General features: G+C 43.1%; 1 protein-coding gene across 3 annotated transcripts in view; it reads right to left on the bottom strand.

The window, feature by feature from the left end:
• The window catches only part of bcas3 (BCAS3 microtubule associated cell migration factor), a 336,132-nt gene that overhangs the window by 237,167 nt on the left and 74,357 nt on the right, over positions 1-24,608 (bottom strand). For 2 of the 3 annotated variants that reach the window (XM_056373997.1, XM_056373999.1), the window contains exons 16-20: positions 17,382-17,532; positions 9,094-9,138; positions 1,934-2,058; positions 1,550-1,715; positions 1,358-1,455 (exon numbers count right to left, since the gene is read on the bottom strand). In XM_056373997.1, coding sequence (XP_056229972.1) covers positions 1,358-1,455; positions 1,550-1,715; positions 1,934-2,058; positions 9,094-9,138; positions 17,382-17,532 — 585 coding nt within the window. The remainder of the gene's footprint in view (positions 1-1,357; positions 1,456-1,549; positions 1,716-1,933; positions 2,059-9,093; positions 9,139-17,381; positions 17,533-24,608) is intronic. The other variant, XM_056373998.1, reaches the window with a different exon arrangement.

Genomic DNA, 24,608 nt, shown 5'->3' on the forward strand with positions numbered 1-24,608 from the left:
CGCGTCCTCATCGCTCTGACACTAGGAGAGACCATTAGCACTAATTTGAGAAAATATCCTACCAGTTAGACCTGGAGCAGTGCAGAAGTCAACAGAGACGCGCAGAGAGATTAGGGTAAACACAGCTACCACTTGCCCCGGAGCACCCGCAAGAGCTAATTACAGATTTTGTGTGTTTATAATTATGGAGCGGGCTCAAAGCGGCAGCCTGTTTCAGGGGGTGGATTGATTCCGTGTGTGGCCATCCGTGTGCACTCTGCGCTTTCACGAATTGGCCTTTCAGACGGCAACCTAAAGTGCTCGCCGCTCTGTACTTGTTATTGAATTAGAGGAAGTTTAGGGTGTCAGCTAATTGGTCTGTGTGTGGCATCTTGAAGCATTGTGCTAGCATGTCCTGAAGCAGGTGAGTGGCACGTCCGGCAAAGACCGGATTCAAAGTGCAGCACCGATATTTCTGTCAGGACTCAGAGGACACGAAATGGTAGAAATATCTTAAAGAAAAGAGAGTGAGCGACCTGGTCTCTGCTCAGCATGTGGCACCAATAAGAGGCTGAGGACCTTTCAACAGAGCCAATGTGAAAATCAGCAGGGAATAGAGGTTACCCCCTTGACTAATGATGCATACAGTACATACAGAAAACATACACGGCCCACATACATGTGCAACCAAAACATACAGAGACCTATATTTTATGATGCATACACGTGATACACATTTATAGTTCATGCAGTTCAGGCAAATACATCAAAACCATCAATGCACGAGGCATTTAACCTCCGTTTAACACAGATACATTTTCTGCATCTTGAGATTAATATTCAATGAAGAATATTCAAATCTAAAAAACTTTGCAAAAGAAGTTGCAACAAAATGTAGTCATTGTTGATTCTGCACTTCCTGTGCGTTTAATACGCCAGGATAATCTGAAAGCTACAAAGTGTAGGATTTTTACACATTCATAAGGTGCATACTTGCAAATGTGAAAACGAGTAATGGAGACGTGAATAAAAAAATAAACTAAAGTAAATGCACACGCTTGCATGAGGTGGTTTTTCGGATTATTCCACAAAGTAATATTTTGCAAAATCTTTAAAAGGAAACACATTTTTCACATTGGAGTCACAGCGCCTGCAGAATCAGGTCCGAGCAATTTTGTTATTACCATGATTTCATTACACTCGGCTTTAAACACATTGAACTGCCTTGAACCATATTCCTGTGTGTGTAAAACACAGGTCCAGAATGACTTCAGAGCGTGTCTGTATTGTTTTACATGTTTCCACTGACTTAATATGCATTTATGTTTCCTTGAGCACAGCTTGATAACACATAAAGAAACTTTTATTCAGCTCTTACCGGCCAGAAGATACTGATGGTACTGCACCAGGTCGGAGGCCAGCACCAAGGGGTGGTTGGAGTTGAAGGGCGGCTGCAGCTCGTTCCACTGTGGAGTCCTGCTCGAGAAGACAAATCATATCTGAGACCTCAGGAACCGGACACACTTGGTCTGAGATAAAGCGCTCAGCACGGTGGCAGCGGCGGCGTTACCTGGCCAGAGTCCAGCAGGCCCTCGGGCAGGTGCTCAGCTCCAAAGGTGTATCGTCGCTGATCTTTTGAGCGGTACTAATTGGCCGAGGCTCCAGGACATGCTCCACCAAGTTACCGTAGCAACTGATGATGTACAGCGAGTCGACAACCGACTGTCTGGACTGATCTGTGAGGAGGAAGAAGAGAGAAGGAAACACTGCTTTAAACTCTACTAAAGATTATAATAAAATAAAAAAACTGCATTAAAAAACTCCACTGCTCTACATTTGTCAAGATCTTGTATCCAGCGACCATTTGGTTTTTCACTCTGGTGGAGACACGTTTGGACTTTAACAGGATACCGACTCTGGAAAATGTGAAAAGCACCTGTGACCAGGGTCTAACCTTTCTCTCTTTTCATGTTGGGGTTGGTGATGAACCAGGAGCGGGACGAGGCGAAGAGCGCGGCCACGCAGAACTCTCCTCCGCTGGACTTGCTCGGGGAGATCTGAGGAGGCGGCTTAGCTTTGCTTCAAGAGGGAAAAAAGCACAAAGTTGAGATAAAGCAAACAACCGTCCCGCGGTGTCCGGAGGTCCCAAAGGTGCTCCTTGAAGTGTTTGCACATTTTAACATGTCAAACTCTAATTATCTGTGATTGACTGGTTTAAGTACCACGACCAAATACTCCAAGCTTATGTCAAATTACTGGTTTGTCAGAACTAAGACCACATTTCCCATAAACCTTGTTGCTTCTCTTCCAGATAAACACTGGCGTTTTAACTTAGTCACATTTCCTGTTCAGTAAAGAAATCCAGGAAATTTCCCTCCAAAAAAAAGAACCTGTGACACAAAGTCTAAACTGGGTGTAGAGGCCGTTAAAGTTGTGTACAACAATTAGAATAATGTTTCTGAATTCATGTGGTCCATTGAAATTACAGCTGAATAATGAAGTACGAGCGTTACCAGGATTAAAGGAACACCTTTGGAGCTGAGCACGTGAAAACTACACCTGCAACATCCGAGAACAAATAAACACAAACTTTATAGAAGTGCTCTGCATGCAGGGAGCTTAGCGAGGGGAGGTTGAAATGCCTGCAAATAAAACAACCACCTCAGCAGCAGAAAATGAGAAAATCAACTTTGCACTGACACAAATGTAGATGCATGAAATATCCAGGGAAATAATCAAAATCAGTCCAAAACTGAAAAACAAAAATGTCCACCTGCACAGTTCGATCAACTTCCTGTCTGAACAGGACGGGGTGTTTGACTCAGAGAGTTCAGGTAGAAGGAAACGCTCATTTTGATCAAACCGTAGGACTGTAGATAAGGACGCGCACTTACGCAAGAACTTACAAAACAGCAGGTTTCTAACCAGAAAGAGGCTCCACATTTGGCTTCCATTGCTGAAATGTGCACGTGTGACTAATAAACAATGGCACATGATCGATTACAGGCCGCATATTTTCCCTCCAGTGAGTTTTCCGAATGTATAGTCGGTATAACTCCGTATTTCCTCCTTGCATCAGTGGCACACCTGTTCCCTCCAGATGGTAGGAGCCAATAAACCCTCAAGTCGCACTGGATCCACATGATCTGAAGGATACTCTGAATAAATACATACAACAGTTATCACTCAATCCAACGTGCACCTCGAAGCGGCCGCATCCGGGCCGAACTCCCCTCGCCGCTCGACTTCGCGTTGGCCACGGGAGAAAATTTATTAGAAGTTATTGGATTATTCAGCATGTCAGGACTGTTTGAGAGGAAGCGGACACAGAAAGGGTTTTCAGCTGCAATAGTGCTCCCCATATGGTACTGATCAGAAAACAGTAGCGAGGTCTGGTATTATTGTCTGGCCTTATAACCAGCCTGGACAGTAAAACGTGGTTACAGCAGATCAGGTATGAGGTGGGCTGAGGGCTTGAAGACCCACGGTGGTGTCACACACTCCCCGAGGGCTGCTTAACCTCGACCTTTGGAAACCACACTGGTATGAAAAGCAACACACTCACTTCTGTCTACGCTCACTTGTTGGGGGGGGGGGGCGAGGATAAAAACAGACTAAGAGCTGGATGCAGAGCTGCACTTTCTCCATTCTGTGACTCCGAGTTAAAAAACTTTCTGATGCAGAACCTCCTACAGGTGTTTCATATTTTTGGTTTATGTGGAACAAATATAAGCAATACGCACACATAAAAACATAACACGCAGCAGGGAAACTTAATGTTTCTGATTCAGAGCACCCGGCACCAGCCCCATGAGGAAGCGTCCGAACAATGAGCGCCGTCTACAGGCAAGGAAAGGAAAGGTCTCTACTACTTTGCCACTTGTGCTCTCTCCAGCCAATAAGAGTTATGACTGCAGATGTTTTTCTTCTACAGCTGCTTTTTTTTCTGTGTGGCATGCTGGGATGTGCTCTGGTCACCATTGACTCTGAAAGGGGGGTAAGAATGGAAATGAAAAACTAAAATGCATTTGTACTATAAGGAAAAAAGAAGCTGGTCAGGTCTTTTTCCCTGAGTATTTAAACTAGAAAAGTGGGCGTCACTGAAACAGTTATCATGTGTTCGTCATGCCTAGAATACAATTAAGATTTAGGCTGAACTACAGACTTTTTCATAGATGTTTAGACAGGGAAATAAATACATTCAGTAAATAACAGTATTTACAAAATCTGGGTTTAAAATGTATCAAGCATTAATGTTGATTTGTAATATTTTTTTTACTTCTTATTTTTATGTTTTGCATTTTATTAATTAAGTTATTTTACATATTTATTTTTATCAGATACATAGGTGTGATAAAGATTAAACCTACAGCTGTTATTGTCGTTGCCTGCAGGTGGTGCAAGCGTTAAAAATGGCAGCAGCAGTTGTGTTCTTTGCCTGTAGGTGGCAGCAGTGACACGTCTTCACCCACAGGTCTAAAATGCTGCTGTTACTTCACGATCCAATAGGCAGCGGCGGTCGGCAGGTAGAGAATACTACACAACGATCCTGATGAAGTTGGTTGCCGATGAACCAAAGATCCAGACCTTCATTGTTGGTAGATCAGCTGACCTTCGCACGACCAGGCGCTGACAGAAAGTGATGTTTCTGTTTCTCAGCACCTCATTATTTACTCGGGGGGGGGGGGGGGCAAAAGGAAAAGGTGAAGGTAGCCATAAGAAAGGCCACAACACAACTTCTGTGGCTTGTATTTATTAGTGCTGGGTCAAGGGGAGAAGGCTGAATGACCAAATATCCACAGTAAGCCCTGTCTGTGAAAGGAAGATGAAGCGGGAGATAAAGTCACACTCAGGATATTGCCTTGGCTTCTTCTCTTCCGAGCTCTTCCTCAGGCCTATTTGTCTGCATCCACAAGATAAAGCATTTAACAAACAGGTACAGTTAGCTAGCCGCTAGCAGGGAGTGTTTCCATTGCTGCAGTGTTAGTGTTTTCCCTAAGAACGTCCCCCTTTCTTCTGCCTTTCAGTCTGAACAATCCTGGACCAGAGGAAGGCAAATTAAAAAGAAAATAAGACTGAAAGAAATGAAAATAGACATAAAACATGTAAGATGTGTGTAATCTTTAAACTTTCAAGAACCCTACTGAGGTCCTTCAAAGTGGAAATGTCTGTAAGCATGTTTAATGGATCAGGAATGTTTATTGCTTAAGAAAAGGAAAAGTATTCCCGACTTTGACTGTGTGTTAGAGATCTGCAAAGTCTAAGTTCTTCTTTGGTGAGGTGTTTAATTGCCGTGAACCCTGGTGTTCCATCTCTCCCGTTGCTGGAAAATATGTTAAATCCTCAAAGCCTGTGTGGTTCACTGGTTTCAATAACCCAGGAAACACAAATCCCATTTCAGAGCAAGCTGATGTTGGTTTTCGAGGGCGAGAGCTCAGGGCTGAGGAATATACCACACAGCGACTTACGCCGTGTACTGGAAGATTTTCTAACCTCCTCACAGTCTCCGTGTTGACTTTGGAACGTAAACGGAAGATGAATAACAAATCGAGGGAAAACATTGTTTAAATCTGACAGATTTTCTTGAGGGGAGGACGACAAATCAGCGAAAACACGACTTTTAAGAGGAACAGATGAGGTTATTATTTGAAGCCATTAGGGACGGACTGACCAACTAAACCCTTACACACAGTCTGGACTCTAAGTATCTGGATAGTTACACATTGTTTTTCTTCTTTAGACTCTGAAATATGTAGTATACAATATTCTATTTCAAACTGAATGTGTTAAAATTCAGAACCGGAGATACAAACGAGAATTACCGCCTCTGCCACTCAGACCGGTTTCAGGTCACATCCCTGTTTATCCAGAGTCAGATAAAATATGAAGCATCTGTGTGAAAATTTTGTCCTTGACCTTTGACCACAAAAAACTTAATCCGTCCATCCTTGAGTACCGGTGAACGTTTGTGCCAAATCTGAAGGGATTCCCTCGAGGAGTTCTTGAGATATTGCGTTCACAAGAGAGTAAGAGTAACTGTCCAAATACTTATGGCCTGGACCTGTGTATATACTATCGCAACATACATATACATGTATACAATCACACACAACAACGTGTGTAGTTGTAAGCCTCTGACGCAGGCTGTAACACTGCGGCCTCGCAGCTGATGAGCCCCGGTCTGGAGCTCTTTGAAGCGGGCCGAGCTCGGGCCGAGCGTGCCAACAGAACCAGAGATCACAGCTCGGCTCTCGTCTCCTCCGGGTACAGCGACCGCTGAAGTTTATTCATCTGTGTTTTAAATCATCAGTTTCCTCTTGATCTCACTTGAAGTGGCTTAAAAGTGTTGAGGTTTCCACCCTTACGACAGAGAGGCACAGCTCCAGCAGACGAGGGCCTGATTCTGCTCTTCATATGGGGGGGGGGGGGGGGGGGGGGGGGCAGTGGACCAGTGGTAGGGGAGCGGGTTGGCAAATGGCACCGTGTTAGAAAAAACGTAACCTAATATCAATAAATTATGAAACATAAATATACTAACAGGGAATTGGGAGCAGGGGGGGCGTGGGGGGGGGTGAAGGGGGGAGATGGATGTCACTGCAATGGCAAATCTCTTTTCTCTCCTCCCTCCACAAGATTTCCTTTTGTACTATTGCCTTTTAGCAGGAGTGGAATCCATTTTCTTTGCAACTTTAATTCACTGAAAAGACTACTCACATGTCATTTCCACTTTTAATTTAACAAATGAGGACTCTTGACTGAGCTAATAGCTTTTCCTCAAGGGCATAATTCAATCTGTGACATCAACCATCAAAGTCCCTTCGCATTACGGCGTCCGGGGCTAACGTGAGGCGCCTCCGAGGGGGGATGGAGGTCCAGTGGCAGCTTCCATTTATTTCCAGGGCCGTCGCGGTAAACAAATACGATAGCGCTCGCTTGGGCCCGGCCGGCCGGTGACAAAGAGCTGCGCGGCTGTTACTGCACTGATTCTGGGCCATATGGATAATTCATATCAGAAGCAGAGCCGGTGTCAAGACTGCGACCAAGAGGGAGAAGGAGAGGAAGAAAAGAAAAGAGAAGAAAGGCAGAGAGAGAAAAAGAGAGGGCAGTCATGTGGAGGACACATCCTTCAGTGTCACATTTATTATTTTACAGCAGCCCCTGGAAAAGAGGCAGCCTCACAGCGCTGATGACAACCACTGGGGAGAGACTCTGAACGCTCGGCATCAAATGTTCAAGGTGAAGACGACTTTTGATGGGTTTTTTTTTTTTTTGTACCTGTTTCTGTTCCATATATCTCTCTTTAACCTTATGAGCCATTTTCTGCACGCAGGTTTATTAAATACTCTGTTTTCATGAAGACCTGGTGCAGTCTGTGGAGACGGAAATAAAACAGGAACATGTCTGTAAAAACCCTAAACCCTCGGCACCACTGAGCTTTGAGAAGGCGGCGCTCAACACTGAGGCAGAGATCGGCGAATGGGTCGTCGGAGCTCGCGTCTCGAGGCACGCACTATTAGAGAAACAATATAGGCTTTAACTGGCTCGCATCTGAGCGGGAAGCGGTTATTGTGAGGCCGAGCTTCTGACGCTAATGATGTGTACCTTTGAAAAGTATACGCATGGAAATCACTAAGGGCCTAGATTAAGCGGGAGGTGGATGAAGACAGAAAGAAAAAAACAAAAAGAAACGCTTCAATTAAAAAGTATGAGTGACTGCCCACAACAAAAGATGAAACCCAAGACTTGGGGAAGGCACCACATGCTATTCATTTCTCAAGTAAATGGAGTCAACGGGGAGGAGAAAAGTTCACTTCACTGAGCCACTCAGTCATCTCTCCAGAAGTGACTCTGTCATAATGGGGCTTCTTTTAAAAGCTTGTAAGCATCTGATTCCACGAGACAGCGCCCCCCCCACCCCACCCCACCCCCCCACGACAAAAAGCTCCTTCAGCAGGAAGATGCTGAGACCTCCGACATCCCAGTCTTAGTTTATAAGAAAAGTTTCACTCAGAGATTAAAAGTGAATCATTTCCTGATTCTTTTCTATTCCATTATTCAGTTTTACTCACTGACACTTGTTTGCTTCCGTATAATTTAAATTTCTTTATTTATTGTTTTTAATAAGCTTTATGTCTTTGTTTTATCCTCTGTGAGACACTGTGATTTCGTCAGTACGTACTTTTTTTTATAGGTACAAGAATAATTGAGAACTTTTTTCCCTGAAAGTATTTGCAGAGTTGAGGTGACACGATGTTCTTGTAAAACAAGTTAAAAGCAGTATTACTCATATCATCTAATTACTTTAAAGTGGATAAAGGTGATGGCAGAAACAGGATGTCGTTAACACTCGTTTGCAGCTGTTACCCAGTAAATCAAAGTTCAATTTCAACCAACTCCTGAGAAAAATATCTGGATATTTAGCAGCTAAATCCGAGTTGATAACTGAGTCTGTCTGATGGGAGGCGCGTGACCTGTGTGGTTGTTATTATAGGAATACGTGCTTCGCCTTCAGCTCTGTGCAGAACACATCCTGCAGGCGAGAGGAACACATCTATACCCACACAAGACACTGTCCATATTAATACCAGAATATGGCAACGGCACAACACTGCGTGCAAAACACACATCTGACAGAATATAAAAAAAATAATTAAAAAAATGAAGCCAAAGTGGGCTAGAGGAAAATCCGAACAACATGTGTTTTACACAAAGGCGTTATTCTTGGAAAAACATCATGGAGGGTCTAAACAGAGAGGAGGAAAGAGACAGGAAGACAGAGATGTCATTTTCTAGCGGGTGGCTTAAAGGAACCACAAGTGCTACGGCGTCGTCCCAAAGCCCCACAACATGTCCTCTTTATATAACGATCAGGCATTAATTAAACTGTTGCACCAGGACTGCAAATACACGAATAAATCCATACATTATGTACACTGAAACAGAAAAATAAACAGAAACAAAAAGAGGCAAAAAAAAAGAAGAAGAAGAAGAAAAGAAGAAGCAGTCCTTCTTGACTGCACAGACAAATAAGAGGTGGAGGAGGAGGTGTGCTGTGGCGGAGTGTACGGTTGCATGCTGCTGAGGGAGCCGAGGAGGGGAGAAGCAAAAACTCACCATGGAGTTTTAATGGCAAAACATCCTGCCCCAAAGAGGTAGGGTCTTCATGAGAGTGAAGGGGGGGTGGGGGAGGGGGTGTGTGGGGAGGGAGGTGGAAAGGGAGGCGGAGGGGTGGAGGGGGAGGTGGATACAGAGATAGACGGAAAAACCATTATTAAACTAGCACACTTGAGCAAACACACTTTTCACATTACATACTTTCTGACGTGTCTGTTCGAGTCAGGAAACTGAGCGTCTGAGCACCAGGATGGATTTGAAAACCTGCGGGATGACTTGATGATTCATCTGCTCGGGCTCCTCTGTAAAGTGTGATACCATATATTTGGCAGATGTAGCATGTCCACAGACCCTTTTTTTTTTTCTTCCTCTTCTTCTTCAGACATCTATCATGTTTTTTTTTGTTGTTTTTTTTTTTAAGGTTTTGTCTTTCTTCTTCCTTCCCTTCACTTTAAAGAGACTGGGTACATGTGCGGAAACATGTCGGCCTGTAATCCAGCCGTGTAAATAACGCCGCAGACACACGATGAGAAACGGTTGTGATTGTTGAGATTGAGAAAGAGTATGAAGAGTTTATCCAATTTGTTTAACAACTGGGGACACCAATAAAACTAACAGCACTCAGGCATTGTTGAGACAAGGAGTTGTGTGTTTGCATGTGACTCCTCTCCTTGTTTTTTTGTGTGTATTTATGGCTATGCATTGTCTTCGTGAATGTGTGTGTGGCATGTGTGTTTGCTGGGATTATGTTAACAAGCACACTGTATCTGTGTGTGTGTGTGTGTGTGTGTGTGTGTGTGTGTGTTGTTGAGGGTGTATTTCTGTCTGTCAGTCTGTGCGTGTTTCTAGTGTTTACAAGACATTAGGAGTGGGAGTGTGTTCCTGTGTTTATTCTGCATGTCCAGAGATAGTGACAGAGCTCCGTAAACAGTTTACAGTAAATAAGCCTTTTCCCTACAGCAATAAAGGTCCGATGAGACTGAACTCTGTCCCCCGCCAGCCAACCTCCCCCAGTCATGAAAAAACAGAATCCCCAGCCAAACAAAGCACTCTGCAGCACTTCTTTATTTTATCGCTTTCGCCGCATCCGCCCGGGCCCTCCCAACGATAGCACACAGTCTCCAATTAGTCTTGGTACATCCATGTGTAGAAAAACGTTCCTCTGGGAGACAAGGGGGGGGCAAACAATTCTGCCCCAGAATGTCTCACTCCTGGAGCGCAAGTTGACAAATGAACACGCCGGTTGGTGTAATGGAGGCCCCTGGTAAACTGCCACTTATCAAAAGAGCTGCACAGGGAGGCGGACGGTCTCTGTCAGAACCTGCTGGGCCCCCACTCTGGGCCTCCAGCTGGGTAAATGGATGGACACCAATGGAAGAGTGATGGACAAATGGGGGGAGTGGGGTGGGGGTATCTCCATGGTGTAGGAGCAAAGGCTAAGTAAGCTTTGGAGGTTTGCTACATGCAACTTTAAATTTCTCCCTCCTAGTTTCTTGGAACTTGCAGTTGTTTGAGTTCATGGCTCGTGGCTCAGAGAGTAATGGGAGTTAATGGCAGCAGAATCAATGCGGAGTCAGAGTCAATACTGCAATCATGAACGCATCCATCTACATCACAGTCAAAAGTCTCATTCACCTTTTTAAGCAAAGGAAGCGGCAGGATAATTGATTAGAGCCTATTAGTAATATTTGGAAATCATTTGAAACGTAGGATTACTGTCCCGCGGACCTAAAGGAAATCGTCCAGTCCGTGTTACATAAATGCTGAGAGACAGAGCGCTCGTCCGACAGCTGCTGCCACTTTCACACCCGGCTGTCAGGGGTCGAGCATCATCTGAAGTGTTTGAAGTATTGCCTCCTGCTGAGCGATGGTTTTGCGACTGCTACTGGTCACGAGGTGAAACGAGGTTGATTAACTGTTGCGCTCTCTACATGTCATTGTCAAAAGCTTCCTCCTTCGGGAGTCCGATGGTGGATTCATCCAGACCCAGCATCGACAGGAACTTCTTCTTCTTCTCTCTCTTTGGGGAACACAGTGACATCCGACTTCCTGCACCTTCACAATACTGCACATAAATGCAGCTTGGACTTAAAGCACTTAGGGAGAACTCAGGCTTTACAACCAGGATGTGATTTCCTGGCATCCCTAACATCTAGAGATCTAGCTCTGGTTCGATTCCAGCCGGAGACTTCTGTTACACACCATCCTCCTTGTTCTCTCTGTTTCTCCTATTATCTTTTAAAACGGCAAGCTGGTCTCTCTCTGTGCCACAGACTATTTGAAATCATTGCCAGAAAAGACAAAAATCTAAGTTTCTGTTGCAGATCTGTGTGTTGACTATAATGCAATAAATCTTTTCAATGAAAAATGTTGCATTATCCAACCAGCAATGCTTTCTGCAGATATGCAGATTTATACTGATTTAGCTTGGGTATGGTTTTAAAGGAGCTACTTAGCTAACGTTAGCATTAACAGCTGTTTACTTAACAGTCTTGCCATAAGAGCTTCAGCCGTCGTTGCGTTTACAAGACAAGAGGTTATAATACGTCCTGTGAGCAGCTACTTCTGCAGGGCAGAGTGGACGCTACAGTGACTCGGTATCGGAAAGTGGCGGTCCGACTGGGCCGTGGCTAGCTAGTTAACATGCTAACCTCAGCAGAAGCAAAGTGATAGAAATAGAAGCAAATAAAGAGGGTTGTTTTCCATCTTAGGGGAGTAAAGGAATGAAGACTGATGCTGAACTCGCAACATTTTCTTCCACACTGGTAAGTAAACAGCTGTTAATGCTAATGTTAGCTATGTAGCAATAGCAAAAACTTACATATACATCCTTTAATATCTGGCTTTAGCTTGATTTCAGTCTCTGTCATTTTAAAAAGGACACAGTTGAGGTGTTTGCCTTTGAAAAAGAAAAACACAGTAGTATAATAACTAGAAATATTCACTATTTGACTCTTTTATCAGGGATAATTGCTGCAAACCATATAAACACGTTGATAAAATTGAATTACACTGCTGTGCAAATAAAAATGTCAGAATTCAACACTGCTTGGAATAAAACTAAAATAATGAGGTCATGCTGAGAAAACCATCCACCATGTTGAGCCGGCGGTAAACAGTTTTCACCACATTGTAGAAAAAGGCCGTCCAGTTTAAGGGACGCACCGCCTGATGCGGAGTCCCCACAGGTCAGCGGCGTGTTGGGAAACAAGTTAAACATGGGTCACTGGAGTAAAAGGGGATGTAAGACTGTGAGAGGAAGCAGAAAACAGCGGAAGAGAAGTGGTGGAGAGAGAGAGCAAGAGAGAGAGAGGAAAAGAGCGAGCGTAATCGACCTGTAAGGGCGCCGACCCCACTCCCGGGGAACAGTCATTCACACATTTATCTCTTAACCCGTTGGCCCTAATAGCTGCTCCGCCTGGGCTATTAAAAAGGGAGGGAAGTGAGGTGATTTGTGCAAATGGTTTAGTCCCGCTGCCATGTGGCGCTGGGCATTGCATTCTTAAAGCCCCTCTCTGGCTTTGGCTCTGTGTGACAATGGCTCTTACATACGTATTACAGTAATCTGAAGGCACATCTGCGGCGGGTCACGGGGTCTCGTTCGTTCTTTCGCTGTTGTCTTTCTCATTACCTCGCCTGCACTCTGTCTGCATTTGCTTGAAAATGTCATCAGAGGGATTTGGACAAGGGTGGTGTTTTGTTTTGTGTGTGTGTGTGTGACAATCTTTCCATTTGGATTTTCATTTGTCTGTGTTAAAGTCAGACAGTGTGTAGATGGGATAAGTGTGCAATAGTTTGTCTGCTCGCAAATCCCAAATTTGACACTGACAGGCATTTGGACAAGTTAAATCTATCCGCACAGAACTCTGTGACTGCGGGGACAAGTCGACTTTAGGGGGAGCTGACTGAATATTTCTCTCAATCTTTTTCACAGATTAAGGTCTGACACTGACATTTCACCAAGAGAGAATCATTTGGATTTTGTGTCTTTTTCTTCCGTGGGATTTAATTAATCTCAGTCCAGCCTTCCCGTGCCAAATTTGGCTGACAGGAAACAAGAGGCTGGGTCAGAGCCGACACTCCTCTCCACGTTTGGGACTCCCAGGAGACTTTGAGGACTAGCAGAGGCTTGGCTGAGCTCCTCCACTCCCTGACCTGGCCTCTTGTGGAGGGGGGGGGGGGTTATCAGGCGGATGCTGAGCCACATCCGACTCTACCTCCCAAAACACCAGAATCTAAATTAAGAGAGGAGGGGGCTCTGCTTGAACTTACTGAGGTTTTCTTTGATGTTAAAACTTTGAGGCCTCTGAAGACAAACAGCAGCACATTTTGCACACTGGTGGTCCAGAGCTGCGCCAAGGTCTATGAAGGTATCCCTGCAATTGGCCTGGTCACAAATTGGGTAAAAGCTTCATCAACGTGTGCGTACATGTGTGTGTTGCTATGTGTGTGTGTGTGTGTGTATGTGTATGTGCGTGTGCGTGTTACGGCACAGTGCGCACAATGACAGCCTGGTAGGGAATGTAGATTAAGCAGCTGGTGTGTTCCTCTGCTGCCCTGCCAACAGGGATCTGCTCATACAGGTGTAAATACAGCTGCCGGATGCTCCTCTCTCTCTCTCTCTCTCTCTGTCTCTCTGTCTCACACACACACACACACACACACACACACACACACACACACACACACACACACACACACACACACACACACACACACAAAAAGAGAGCGATGGCTGGCTGCACAGACAGACAGATGGTGCCTGGGTACTCCTGTGCAACTATAGCGTGAAAGCATACGATATCACCCCCCAACTCTAGGGGCCAAACCTGCTGCCTCACCCAGTGTGTGTGTGTGTGTGTGTGTGTGTGTGTGTGTGTGTGTGTGTGTGTGTTGTGTGTGTGTGTGTGTGTGTGTGTGTGTGTGTGTGTTTGGTGTATTGGTACAGCTGTGTGCATGCAGGAGCAGGCTACACAGCTGCATGTCCTGTTACATTAATACTGACGCCTCCTCTGGACTGGACGGGTGTGTGGATGGATGGATGGATGGGTGGATGGATGGAGGAGAAGTGAAGCAGCCTACCGGGCCTGATGATGACCTACGGAGCTGATACAGCTGTTGCAGGTGTTTGATGAGCGGGTCCACGGGGAGAAATAGTGCATGTGATGTATAAATTTGTACACGGTGACGATTTGGGGCTGTCGACGAATCAAACGAAAAACGGATCCAACTATAAAATATAAAATGTACGAATCCAAAAACCTGATTTATTATTTGTTCATCTCTTTCTCCATCTGAAAACTGTTAAAGATTAAAAACACATTATTAAGTCCTCCAACCATATAGTGTGTTTGTTTGTGGCCCTCTGTTACGGCCCGTAGGAGCGTCTGCGCCCCGACAGCAGCAGGCGTACCTGACCTTCGTTGTCATGGTTACATGGTTGGTGAAGAATATTTAGCTTTTTTAAAAAAAAATAAAACTACACTCATTTACCGATTTATTAGGTACATCTAAATTAAAGTAACGCAGTCATATAGAGTCCCTGCACAGATCATTGTTTTACTTCCAGTGTAGAGACTTGTTTCTAATATTTAGTCTGTCCTCCCTCATGTTTCTAAATATTTGAAACACCTTAGTGACTAATTCTTTAAAGATTTACATCTTCAGTGGAAACAGATTATCTTGGGACTGAGTGTCACATACGGGGAGGGGAAGTCAGAAAACACTGACGTGATGTTGAGGTTGATTTGTAACGGACGTAACTGCAGTTTCAGAAGTTTGTTCTCATTTAATTTGGGCAAAACTTTTTTTAAAATCTTCAAAATATTGTATCAAAGCTCGGTATTTTATCTGGACAAATATAAAAACATTTAAAACCTCAGCCGGCGCTTTATTTCAGAGCACTAACTAAACTAACTGACTGGAAAGGGACGTCTTGAAAATGCAAATCTGCTCGAAGCAGCAGTAAAAATAAATGAATAAATAAATGCATGAATGAAAGTAGTGATTACTCTTGAGGTGAAACCAGGTGAATGGAACTTAATATATTCAGTGATTGGCACAAAAGATAAAGCATTGATGAATAAACAAAAGTAAGAAGGGATGAGTGTCTATGACAACACCGAGACGATAAAGAATACCACAGGAAAAATATGAAAGTTAAATCGTGAAACCTTTTTCTGACTGAGCGAAGCAAAGTTAAAGAAACTATAAACTACTGATAAGAACAAACAATCTGAAAGATTCACTGAAGGTGGATTATTTTCCCCTTTTAAAAGGCCTCGAATTAAAATCAATCCGACATATTCTGAGAGGCCCCTGCTTTGTGTGACGTTAAATATTACAACTGCAAAACCAGATGCAAACCACCGGCACCAGGACATCATCATAAATACACCAGAGCAGGACACCACAGTAGCCCATAAGCAATAACAAAGTTTACAAGCCAAATTAACTCTGCAAGTCATCTTAATGATTTGGAAAATGGCCCGATGTTTACCTTGACCACAGGACCAGGTCTCTATTTTCATCCTCAAAGCTCACTTATCAAATATCACGGGGAAATAAATCCCTCGCCATCTGCTTGAATCATTATAGCATTTCCCATTCAAACAGGGCATGAAAATTACATTTAAATGAAAATATTAAAATCTGCCCATATTTGTGGAGCCACCTGTACTGTATGTAAATGCACTTAGCAAAGGCCTGTAGTTGCTGATGGTCTTAAAACTACAAAATTTCAATGCATGGCGAAGATCCAAGTGGAAAAAAAAATAAAAGAGAGAGAGAGAGAGAGAGAGAGAGAGAGAGAGAGGACAGAGGTGCATGAGAGCAGAGCTGTCTGATGTTTCAACTGGTTTCAGGACTCGGAGCCGACGAGAGACACGCCGCATTTCATACGACTTCAACGTGATTCTAATCAATCAGAGCAGAGTTTTTTTATTACTTTTCCTGCAACAGCTGACGTGTGTTTTTCAGCCACTGTCCGAGCAGAGTTCGCTCGTGTGTTGTGCTTCATTACTCTATGCAAAAAAAATAAAAAGAGTGGTGGCCTGAGACAAAAGGAGTCCATGAGCATCAGCTGGATGTGAAAGCTGCTGCTGCTGCTGCTGCTGCTGCTGACACGATTTAGTGTTTTTACAGCGTCATTAATTAACGGCAGCAAATCAGACGCCGAAGTTAAATATTTATCATGGTTTAACTTGAATTGTACTTGACCATGAGGCTGCCGTTAAACCTTCTCCTCACAACCCATCTGGACTCATTACAGTCTGATTTACTTGTTCTTATGTTCTAGTGTTTAAATTGTTTAGTCGTTGTTAAACTTTATTTAACTCCCATTCAACACTTGCAAACAATTAATCAACTGTTTTAATTAATTAATTTTATATTTGTCAACAACTCCTGGTACGAAGTGGTGGAAGGTTTGTGAAGACAGCAGATAATTCAACAATATAACACAACAAAGTATAAAATATGAATTTAACATTTTTAATATTTAATGCAAGTATTTATTAATCATAAATAATAATTATATATAAATAAATATTTCTCATTCTTCAGTACAACTCCATCTGCTCATGTAGGCCAAGATATGTGGCTGAAAGCTCCAGGAGAAATCAGGTAAGTGGACTTGAGTTGATAGTTTAGTATTATTTCTGATGGGTTTGGGCCACAGTTTGATGTTATTGATTATTGCAGTATTTCCCACAATATGCAATATTTTTCACGAGAGTGATTTTTGTATTTTGTATTTTTGCAGGTTTCCAGTTTTGCACGCCGTCATTTCACTGCTTTGCTTACTGCACATTGTATTCAGCATGTGACAATTAAAACTTTGAACTGCGATACTCCGCGATAATATCGTATATCACGATATTGGAGTTGGACTGTATCGAGATATTACATTTTGAAAATCACCACAGGCCGAATATCTGAGGCCAAGACTGAAACATTTCAGCTCAACAAGTCTCCATGAGGTTTATGAACAGTTTAAAACCCATCTATGAATGATCCGTACATGTGTATAAACAGTTAATAAATGCTTTATAACACCGGTTCATACGATAGAGGAATTATAACTGTTGATAAATACATTTATAAACTTAAAAATGTCCTTGTACCTGCTTAAAACTACATTATACTGTGTTATGGACAGTTCATTAAGTGTTTATACACTGCTTATAAATGGTAAATGAGGAGGTTAAAGTACAGTGTATTCAGAAAGTATTCAGACACTATGAAGAAGACCAGCGCTGTGAGGACGTGTGTTTGTGGGCGTCACCTACCCGCTGCGTTTAGTGATGGTTCCCAGGGTCATGGGCTGTTTGATCTGAGCCAGAGGCAGCACCACAGTGAGGCTGGGCAGCGGGGACAGCCGAGGGTTCCCCATGTTGTTATTGGTGAAGTTGTTGTACGAGTCCTGGTTGCTCAGCTTGACTGGAAACACACACACACACACACACACACAGGATTATTACTAAAAGTGTTTTCAGTGAATAGTACTGCATGTTCCCTGGACAGCAAGGTCAGAGAAATGTCCTTTTCATAGATTTACAATGGAACATAACAAATATGTCAATCAAGACCTTTTCCCAGGTAATGGCTGCAGAATACTGAGAATCGCATTGTGAATACTGGTACAACCTTTTATACATAATTCATTTTTTCAGTGCTCAGTGGTCCGTCTTTCTGTCCAGAGGGTTTTACAGATGCCAATTCTGGAATTCAATTAAACATTTCATCTGACAATTCATATCAAGTTGAAGAGAATTCAGCAGATGGCCAAAATATTCTGTTTTAGGGAAAAGACACAACTTCTTCTGCAAGAGAAAAGTTTTGTTTTAATATTTAATATTTAATATTTAATGCATTACCAACCCGCCAACCTTAACCTAAACCTAACTGCACCAAGTCTTAACCCTCAAACAGTCCTCTCAAGTTGTGCAGACCGGGGCAAAATGTCCTCACAACGATGGCATGGAGCTAAAATGTGTAGAAATCCATGTGCACACAAACACACACACGACCCAGGCGCTGAGGCCTCCTGTGGAATGACTGGAAATAACCAGCTCAAGATGCTGCATTAGAGGAGCTGCAGCTCTGCGTCGAGTGCCTGAAAAGTCTGTTAATCAAGGCCAATCAACAGGCCCTACACACTGCCTCAACACACACACACACACACTCATTGTACTATATTTGTGGGGACTCGTCACTTAAACTAACCTCAACCATCACAACTGAATGTCTAACACTAACCCCAAAACCAAGAGGTCCAGCATTTACAAGTAGAGTGGGCTCCCAGTGTTCGGACCTCATGAACATATTAAAACACACACACACACACACACACACACACACACACACAGTACACATCTCATCTCATATATCCTACACAGCTCCAGTTAAACATAATCAGGCCATGTCAAAGGGCGTCTTCAAGGACCTCCACCAGCTACTTCACATTATATGGAGGGCTGCGGCTTTACTTACTATGCAACTTAACATTTACATTATATATATATCTATATTTCTAGATCTGTATATTCCGAAGCTGCAAAGATGACACTGAATACAGGATAATAAAATAATTTGTGCAACCTGAAGCTTCAAGTTTTGTGATGATGAAATTAATAATGTTATTTGATTTATGTTTTTAGCTCCTCAGTTAATTCCAGGTGCAGTTACTGGTTTGTTCTGCAGCTATCTCATGCAACATGGACGTTCAGAATATCCAGGTTTCTGAGCATCTCTGGAATTTAATTTCTAATTCTTCTCTTTTTTTTAGGAACCAGCTCATTTCTTGTGACAGACTTGGGACTGACTCTGCACAAGACGACCAGAAAAACTAAACGAACAAAAATCATCTTAACTCAAGGTGCACTTGCTAGTTTTATCGGGATCTTTCAACCACATCTCAGACGACATGATGCAGGTCAAAGGTAGGAAGTGGACCTTGAGTTCAGGAGGGTTTTCGTTCCTGACCTTTCAAGTTTAAGTAAATTAAAAGTTGTTTTGTTTTTTTGCCATCGTGTGATGATTTCAATTCACCGTCTGCACAACAACAATTCTCCCTTATGTTGTCTGTATGTTCTTATCTTCATCTTTTTCATAAAACTAGTTTTAAGATTTAAATAATTGGTTTATCCAAATTGCAGAAAAATATGCAAATTGTATTTATTTTTATTTGCCCATGTTTTGAGACGTTTACATGGAAGACTTCTGCATTTATTCCAGTTCAATAGACTCACTGTGAACTGTTTCCCCAACCACAACTCCATTTAGCTCCATTGTGCTGAGTGGAGGCCCTAGACAAATAAAAAAACACTGTGCTTACCCACTGGAGGTAAGTGTAACAACATCTTTCTTTTTGTGTGTGTTTTCATTTTTCTAATACAATGAGAAAAGAAACAGTCAGATATAAACAGTTCCATAGAAGCATTAAACTATAGGGGATTAGAAATGTGGATTATAAAACAAATATGTTTGTAATCCTGTGACAATGGCCACAATAAAAAAAAAAAAACAGAAGTGTATCCTGCTGATTCAATGGGTCGACCAAGTAAAATTCCAAGTTCAAGTGCTTTCAAAAGAAATAAAGAGCAAACCTGTGCATGCACCACAATACACTCTCTGAATGTTTTCCTTGTTTCATTTGTTGCCTTAATAGATGAGTGACAGCCGCGTAACATAAAGGAATGAAAAGGAGGGAGGGGGGGATGTGGAGACAAAGAAAACAAGGCGGACATCAAAGGTTACAATAAAGGTAGAGGAGGAGAGTGCCTTGTCATTATTTGGAAGGAGCGATCAAGAGGAGGCTGAATGCGAGCGGAAAGGGACGGCTGAGTGTTTTGGTCCAGTCTTTTAGATCATTAACGTGTAGCTCTGAGTTTCATTAGTCCTGCCAAACCTCCGCTTTGTGGTTCTCCAAAGGCCTGTCTTTTAGACCTCCGCCCGGCCAACAATGCTGCGTGACCTTCGGAGGGGGGGGGGGGGGCGGACCATTACACAAACCTGTCCTTCATTTCCCTCTGCTCCTCTCTTGTCAGACTAACAGACGTCTGTACGAGGGCAGCTCCTGAAAGCCCTTCACATTTCAAAAGTGCTACACCCCGAGAGCCCTGGCAGCCACCTTTTGTGTTGAGGGGAGGGGGCATGGAGACGGAGGGGGGGGGGGGAATAAAATAAAAATCTGTACAGGAAGTAGAATGAAAAGCCGTAATGGTGCTTCAGCTTAGAGAGGAGGGGAGGGCGAGAAGTGGGGACGGGGGTGTCGCTGAATCAATTCATACAAACATGCAGCTACAAAACAATGAAAAGTTAAAATATCCTCATCCTGAACAGATAATTCACTTGTGCTCCACTGCCATTATTTCCCAGCAGCCCCCACTCTTAAAAATAAGCCGCACTTGTGGACTGTAGAACAGGTGTGGCCGGACCGAGACGGCGGGCGATGATCGCTGTTGACCAAACGGTCACATCGCGCTGTCACTCAAAGGCCGAGGGGCCCTGAACTGTCAACCCCCAGACAGTGAAGACGAGTTAGTGTGAAACGTGTTGGAGATCACGTCCCGGCAGAAGATGATACGTGAAGAGACGGCCCTGATGTCACACTCTGGCAGTTTGTAATGTGTATGTGACGGTGGGTCGCAGACAGCGTGAGCAGCAGGACGAGGGGAGACGGCGACATTGATCAAGTGAAAATGTCCACGCGGTGAAAAGTACTGTCGGAGAACAGCTGGACTGTAAACCGTCACATGCTGTAGAATAGAAACACACACGGGAGGGAACGTTTTTGATCTTCCCAGAATCCCAGTTTCATGACGCAGACGAAATCTGGATGTCTTCTGTTTTTATCTTGACTTTGTTTTCGTTAAAGTTCAAATAAATAAATGAGAAACAGTAATACACAGAAATATGATCATAATTCTTCATTGGTCACAGTTCGTGCTCCATATTTTCTTCTTCTTCTGTGTTTTATTTGAAGTGTTGATCCATCAGAAGATATAAAAACCATCTCAGTGTAGTTTTACATCTCCTCTCTCAGGCTTCTCTCTGGAGCTCTAGTAACAACAGGTCAGTGAGCCAATCAGAAGAGAGGAGGCTCTGAGCCTCTCTTCTGATTGGCTGACTGTTTTCTGAGTGATCCAATAAAAATATAGCAGATTTTAGGTAAAAACACTCAGAGAAACCAAATCCTGCAAGGTTCGGATGGTGGGTCCAGGTGGGAGGGGCTTGGTGACTGCTTCGTTGTGACATCACAAAGTTCCAGAAGTCCTGACGGCTGGTTTTAAGGCTCAGTTTCTGAATACAGGCTGTGTGCATTTCTCTGTGGACTGAGGCTTTGATACTTTCACAGTATTAATATAGAAGCTAGAGCTGATCTATAATCACACTACACATGGACACAGACCTTTACACTGGAGGAAATATTAATTAATTAATTTAAATCGCAATAACTACGAAGAAAACCTAAAAAGTTTAAAAGGTGATAGTTAAACAGAAAAAGATGCGTTATTAAAAGTGCATGAATGGACTGCTGGGGCCAGATGTGTAAATGATGCAAACAAACAAAAAAACTAGTTCCTGCACATAAACTGATTTACTTTACTGAAAAAAGAGGAATATGATCTTCCCTCACACTTCAGACCAGCATAAAATACAGATCTGATACGGTGAAGAAGTAGAAAGAGAAAAAGACTAAATTGAACATTATTCTGTTATTTTATTTTCCAATCTACACACTTTAAAATGAAATATAATTTAAAACTTTATTTTAATCACTTTTATGTCAAGGACAAATTGAATATGAGTGGTTTACTCCAATCGAATGATGACACCACTGCTGGTGATCAGTGCAGCTGTGTGAGTGACAGCAGCGCGTAATAAAAACACTTGTGTGAAAGTGCATTTCTTTGCTGTTATTTTCATAAACAGAGTGGCGGCGCAGACGTATGCAAACGACTGATCAAGGGCGTGTCTGCATCCACCTATGGCTAAAGTGTGGTGGTGGTGTGTCCACAGTTTCACCAACACTGTCATGAACAAAACAGAATCATGTGAATGAAAAGAGTGTGTGTGAATGTTTTTGGATTATTTTTCTCTTAGAATTGAAATATTAGAAATTAAAATGTTGATTTAGACACAAATTCACAGGTTATTAGCACTACTAGTGTTGGAGCTTTGGTTTCATCTCTTTAAATCACCTGCTGCTTCAGATGTTACCAAGGGAGTGTGATCTATAATCATTTAAAAAAGAAAACAGTAAGACAGTAAGCAGAGAGGGAAGAGCGAGGCTGCTGCAAAGTGAGAGAGAGAGAGCGAGGTAGACGGATGCGAAGCGGCTGGCGGACACATAGCTTTAGACGGAGGCTATGATTTGATTAATGAGCGGGGCGTGATGTGCCCAGGCACTGATACATGACATTCCCATGGAAAGAAGATCCATCAATGCAAATCCAGCTCTGTCGCTGTCGTCCGGATAAAAAAACTCTGACCCCGCCAAAAAGTCACACTGTCACCTGACCCTCATCTCTCCTTCTCGCTTAATCCGACCATCCATCCAGCTCTCCTCCGTCCCTCCGTCCGTCCCTGTCTCAACAGCATTTGCATTCTCTTCTCGCATTAAGCCTCTCTCTCTATCCTTCGCTTTATTCCTCTCTCCTCAGCCACCCTGTGTCACGCTATCTCATGTTTCTCTCCCCTCTCTTAATACCCAATTTGCATCCAATACAAGCCGGCGGCTTCCAGCGAGGAGCCGACGTGCGAAAGGACAAGCTCTGAAGACCGTGTGTGTGTCCACACAAACACTGAGATGTCCTCTCTGGCAGAACAATTCAAATAAGACGCCGTCCACACGCTTGGGTGTGTGTGTGTGTGTGTGTGTGTGTTGTGTGTGTGTGTGGGGGGGGGCAGGTCGGGCAGGTGACACGCTGAGCGATGCTCTGGGAGAGAGAAGTGACCTTGGACCTGAGGAAGATACTGCGACTGTGAGGCGGAGAGGTAGAAAGAGAGAGAAGGAGGTAAAGAACAGAAGACAGGAAGAAAAAAGGAAAGTGATGATGTCCCATCAGGGGAAACTTTTATGGTTTTGTCCGGGCTTTGTTCTTGGATTGAAGGGGAGATTATTTTTGCTGACTTCCTGTTTTCATGGCCAAAAAGATAAAAAGCTCTTTCTGAACGTTGATGCCAATAGTTGTAGAAGGTAATAAAAGCTTTGCACCAGCTGATCAATGTGAACTCGACTCTCGTCAGGGAGCAGAAGCTTTGCATCGTTGATCGTAATCAAACTCAAAAAAAATAAGTCTGAAGTTCATCACAAAGAGTGTGAAACCAGATGAGCGCTGATTTTATTTATTCCAACAATATGACGCAAAGATTTCAGAAATGTGATGAAGGTCTAGTGACTGAAAGCTCGACTGTGTTATTCAATACTTCTCTATGAGTTTACGACTGCAGAAGCTCTTTAGTGAAATAATTCCTCAAGTATAATGTTTATATTTGACAGGTCGAAACTTCACACATTAAAAACCGACCAGAACGTGTCTGTAGCATCAGCAACCACAAAACACTTCAGTTCACTTCAGCATTATATTTCCATGGTCATCCAGTGTTATAATATTTATCTGTTGGATACTGATCCGTTCAGTTCTTTTTGTTTGTGTTATTTATTATAATAATTGATTTCTAAACTTCCTGGTTAAATAAAAGTTAACCCTCACGGTTTTACAGTGTGGACGTTGTCGTGGACAACGACACAACAGACGCCTGCGATGGAACGGCAGAGACGCGTCCGTCTGACGGCGTGACAGATGTTCGCAGCTTATTCTATTTTACTGACTAATGCACTTTATTTAGATCTGTCTGATGTTTAAAGCAAATTGTTATTTCATTTTTATATAAATATAAAACTGCAAAATGACTATTAAACGAAATCTATATCTAAAAAAGAAAAACGTTTATAAATCAGATATTTCCTGGTTTGAATAAGGGAACCTGAGCAGATATATTCTAGTTATATCAAATATGCTTTTTGTGTTATTTCTGTTGCTTTCAACATGTTATTATTCCTCAAACTTTTGTATCGGTGCTGGAACACAGGTCGTCTGACGACGGACCAGTATCGGTAAAGCCGTATCAGTCTGTCCTCACTTCCTACCATTCATTCCTTGATAGTCCAAGTTTCCCAGACATGTTAAAGGAGGGAGGGATTAAAGTAGGGGAGAGGAGAAAGAACGAAGGGGAGGGAGGACTGTAGTCTTTCTTTGCAGGAGGAGAAAGCTGCTCTGCCATCCCAGATCCCTGAAGTATCATTATTAAAACACTCACTTCCACAGGACGAGGGGAGAGAGGGTGAGAGAAGAAAACAGGAGGGAGGAGGAGAGAGAGAAAAGAGAGATGGACAGCGGGGAGGGCTAAAAAGGGTCGAACACAAAGGGGAAAAAAAAAAAAAAAGAAGGAGCGGGGATCCCCCACCGGACAGAGTAAAAACAAATTAAAAGAGCCCTTATAAAACA

This window comes from Seriola aureovittata, chromosome 4 (assembly GCF_021018895.1).
Source record: "Seriola aureovittata isolate HTS-2021-v1 ecotype China chromosome 4, ASM2101889v1, whole genome shotgun sequence".
Lineage (NCBI taxonomy): Eukaryota > Metazoa > Chordata > Actinopteri > Carangiformes > Carangidae > Seriola > Seriola aureovittata.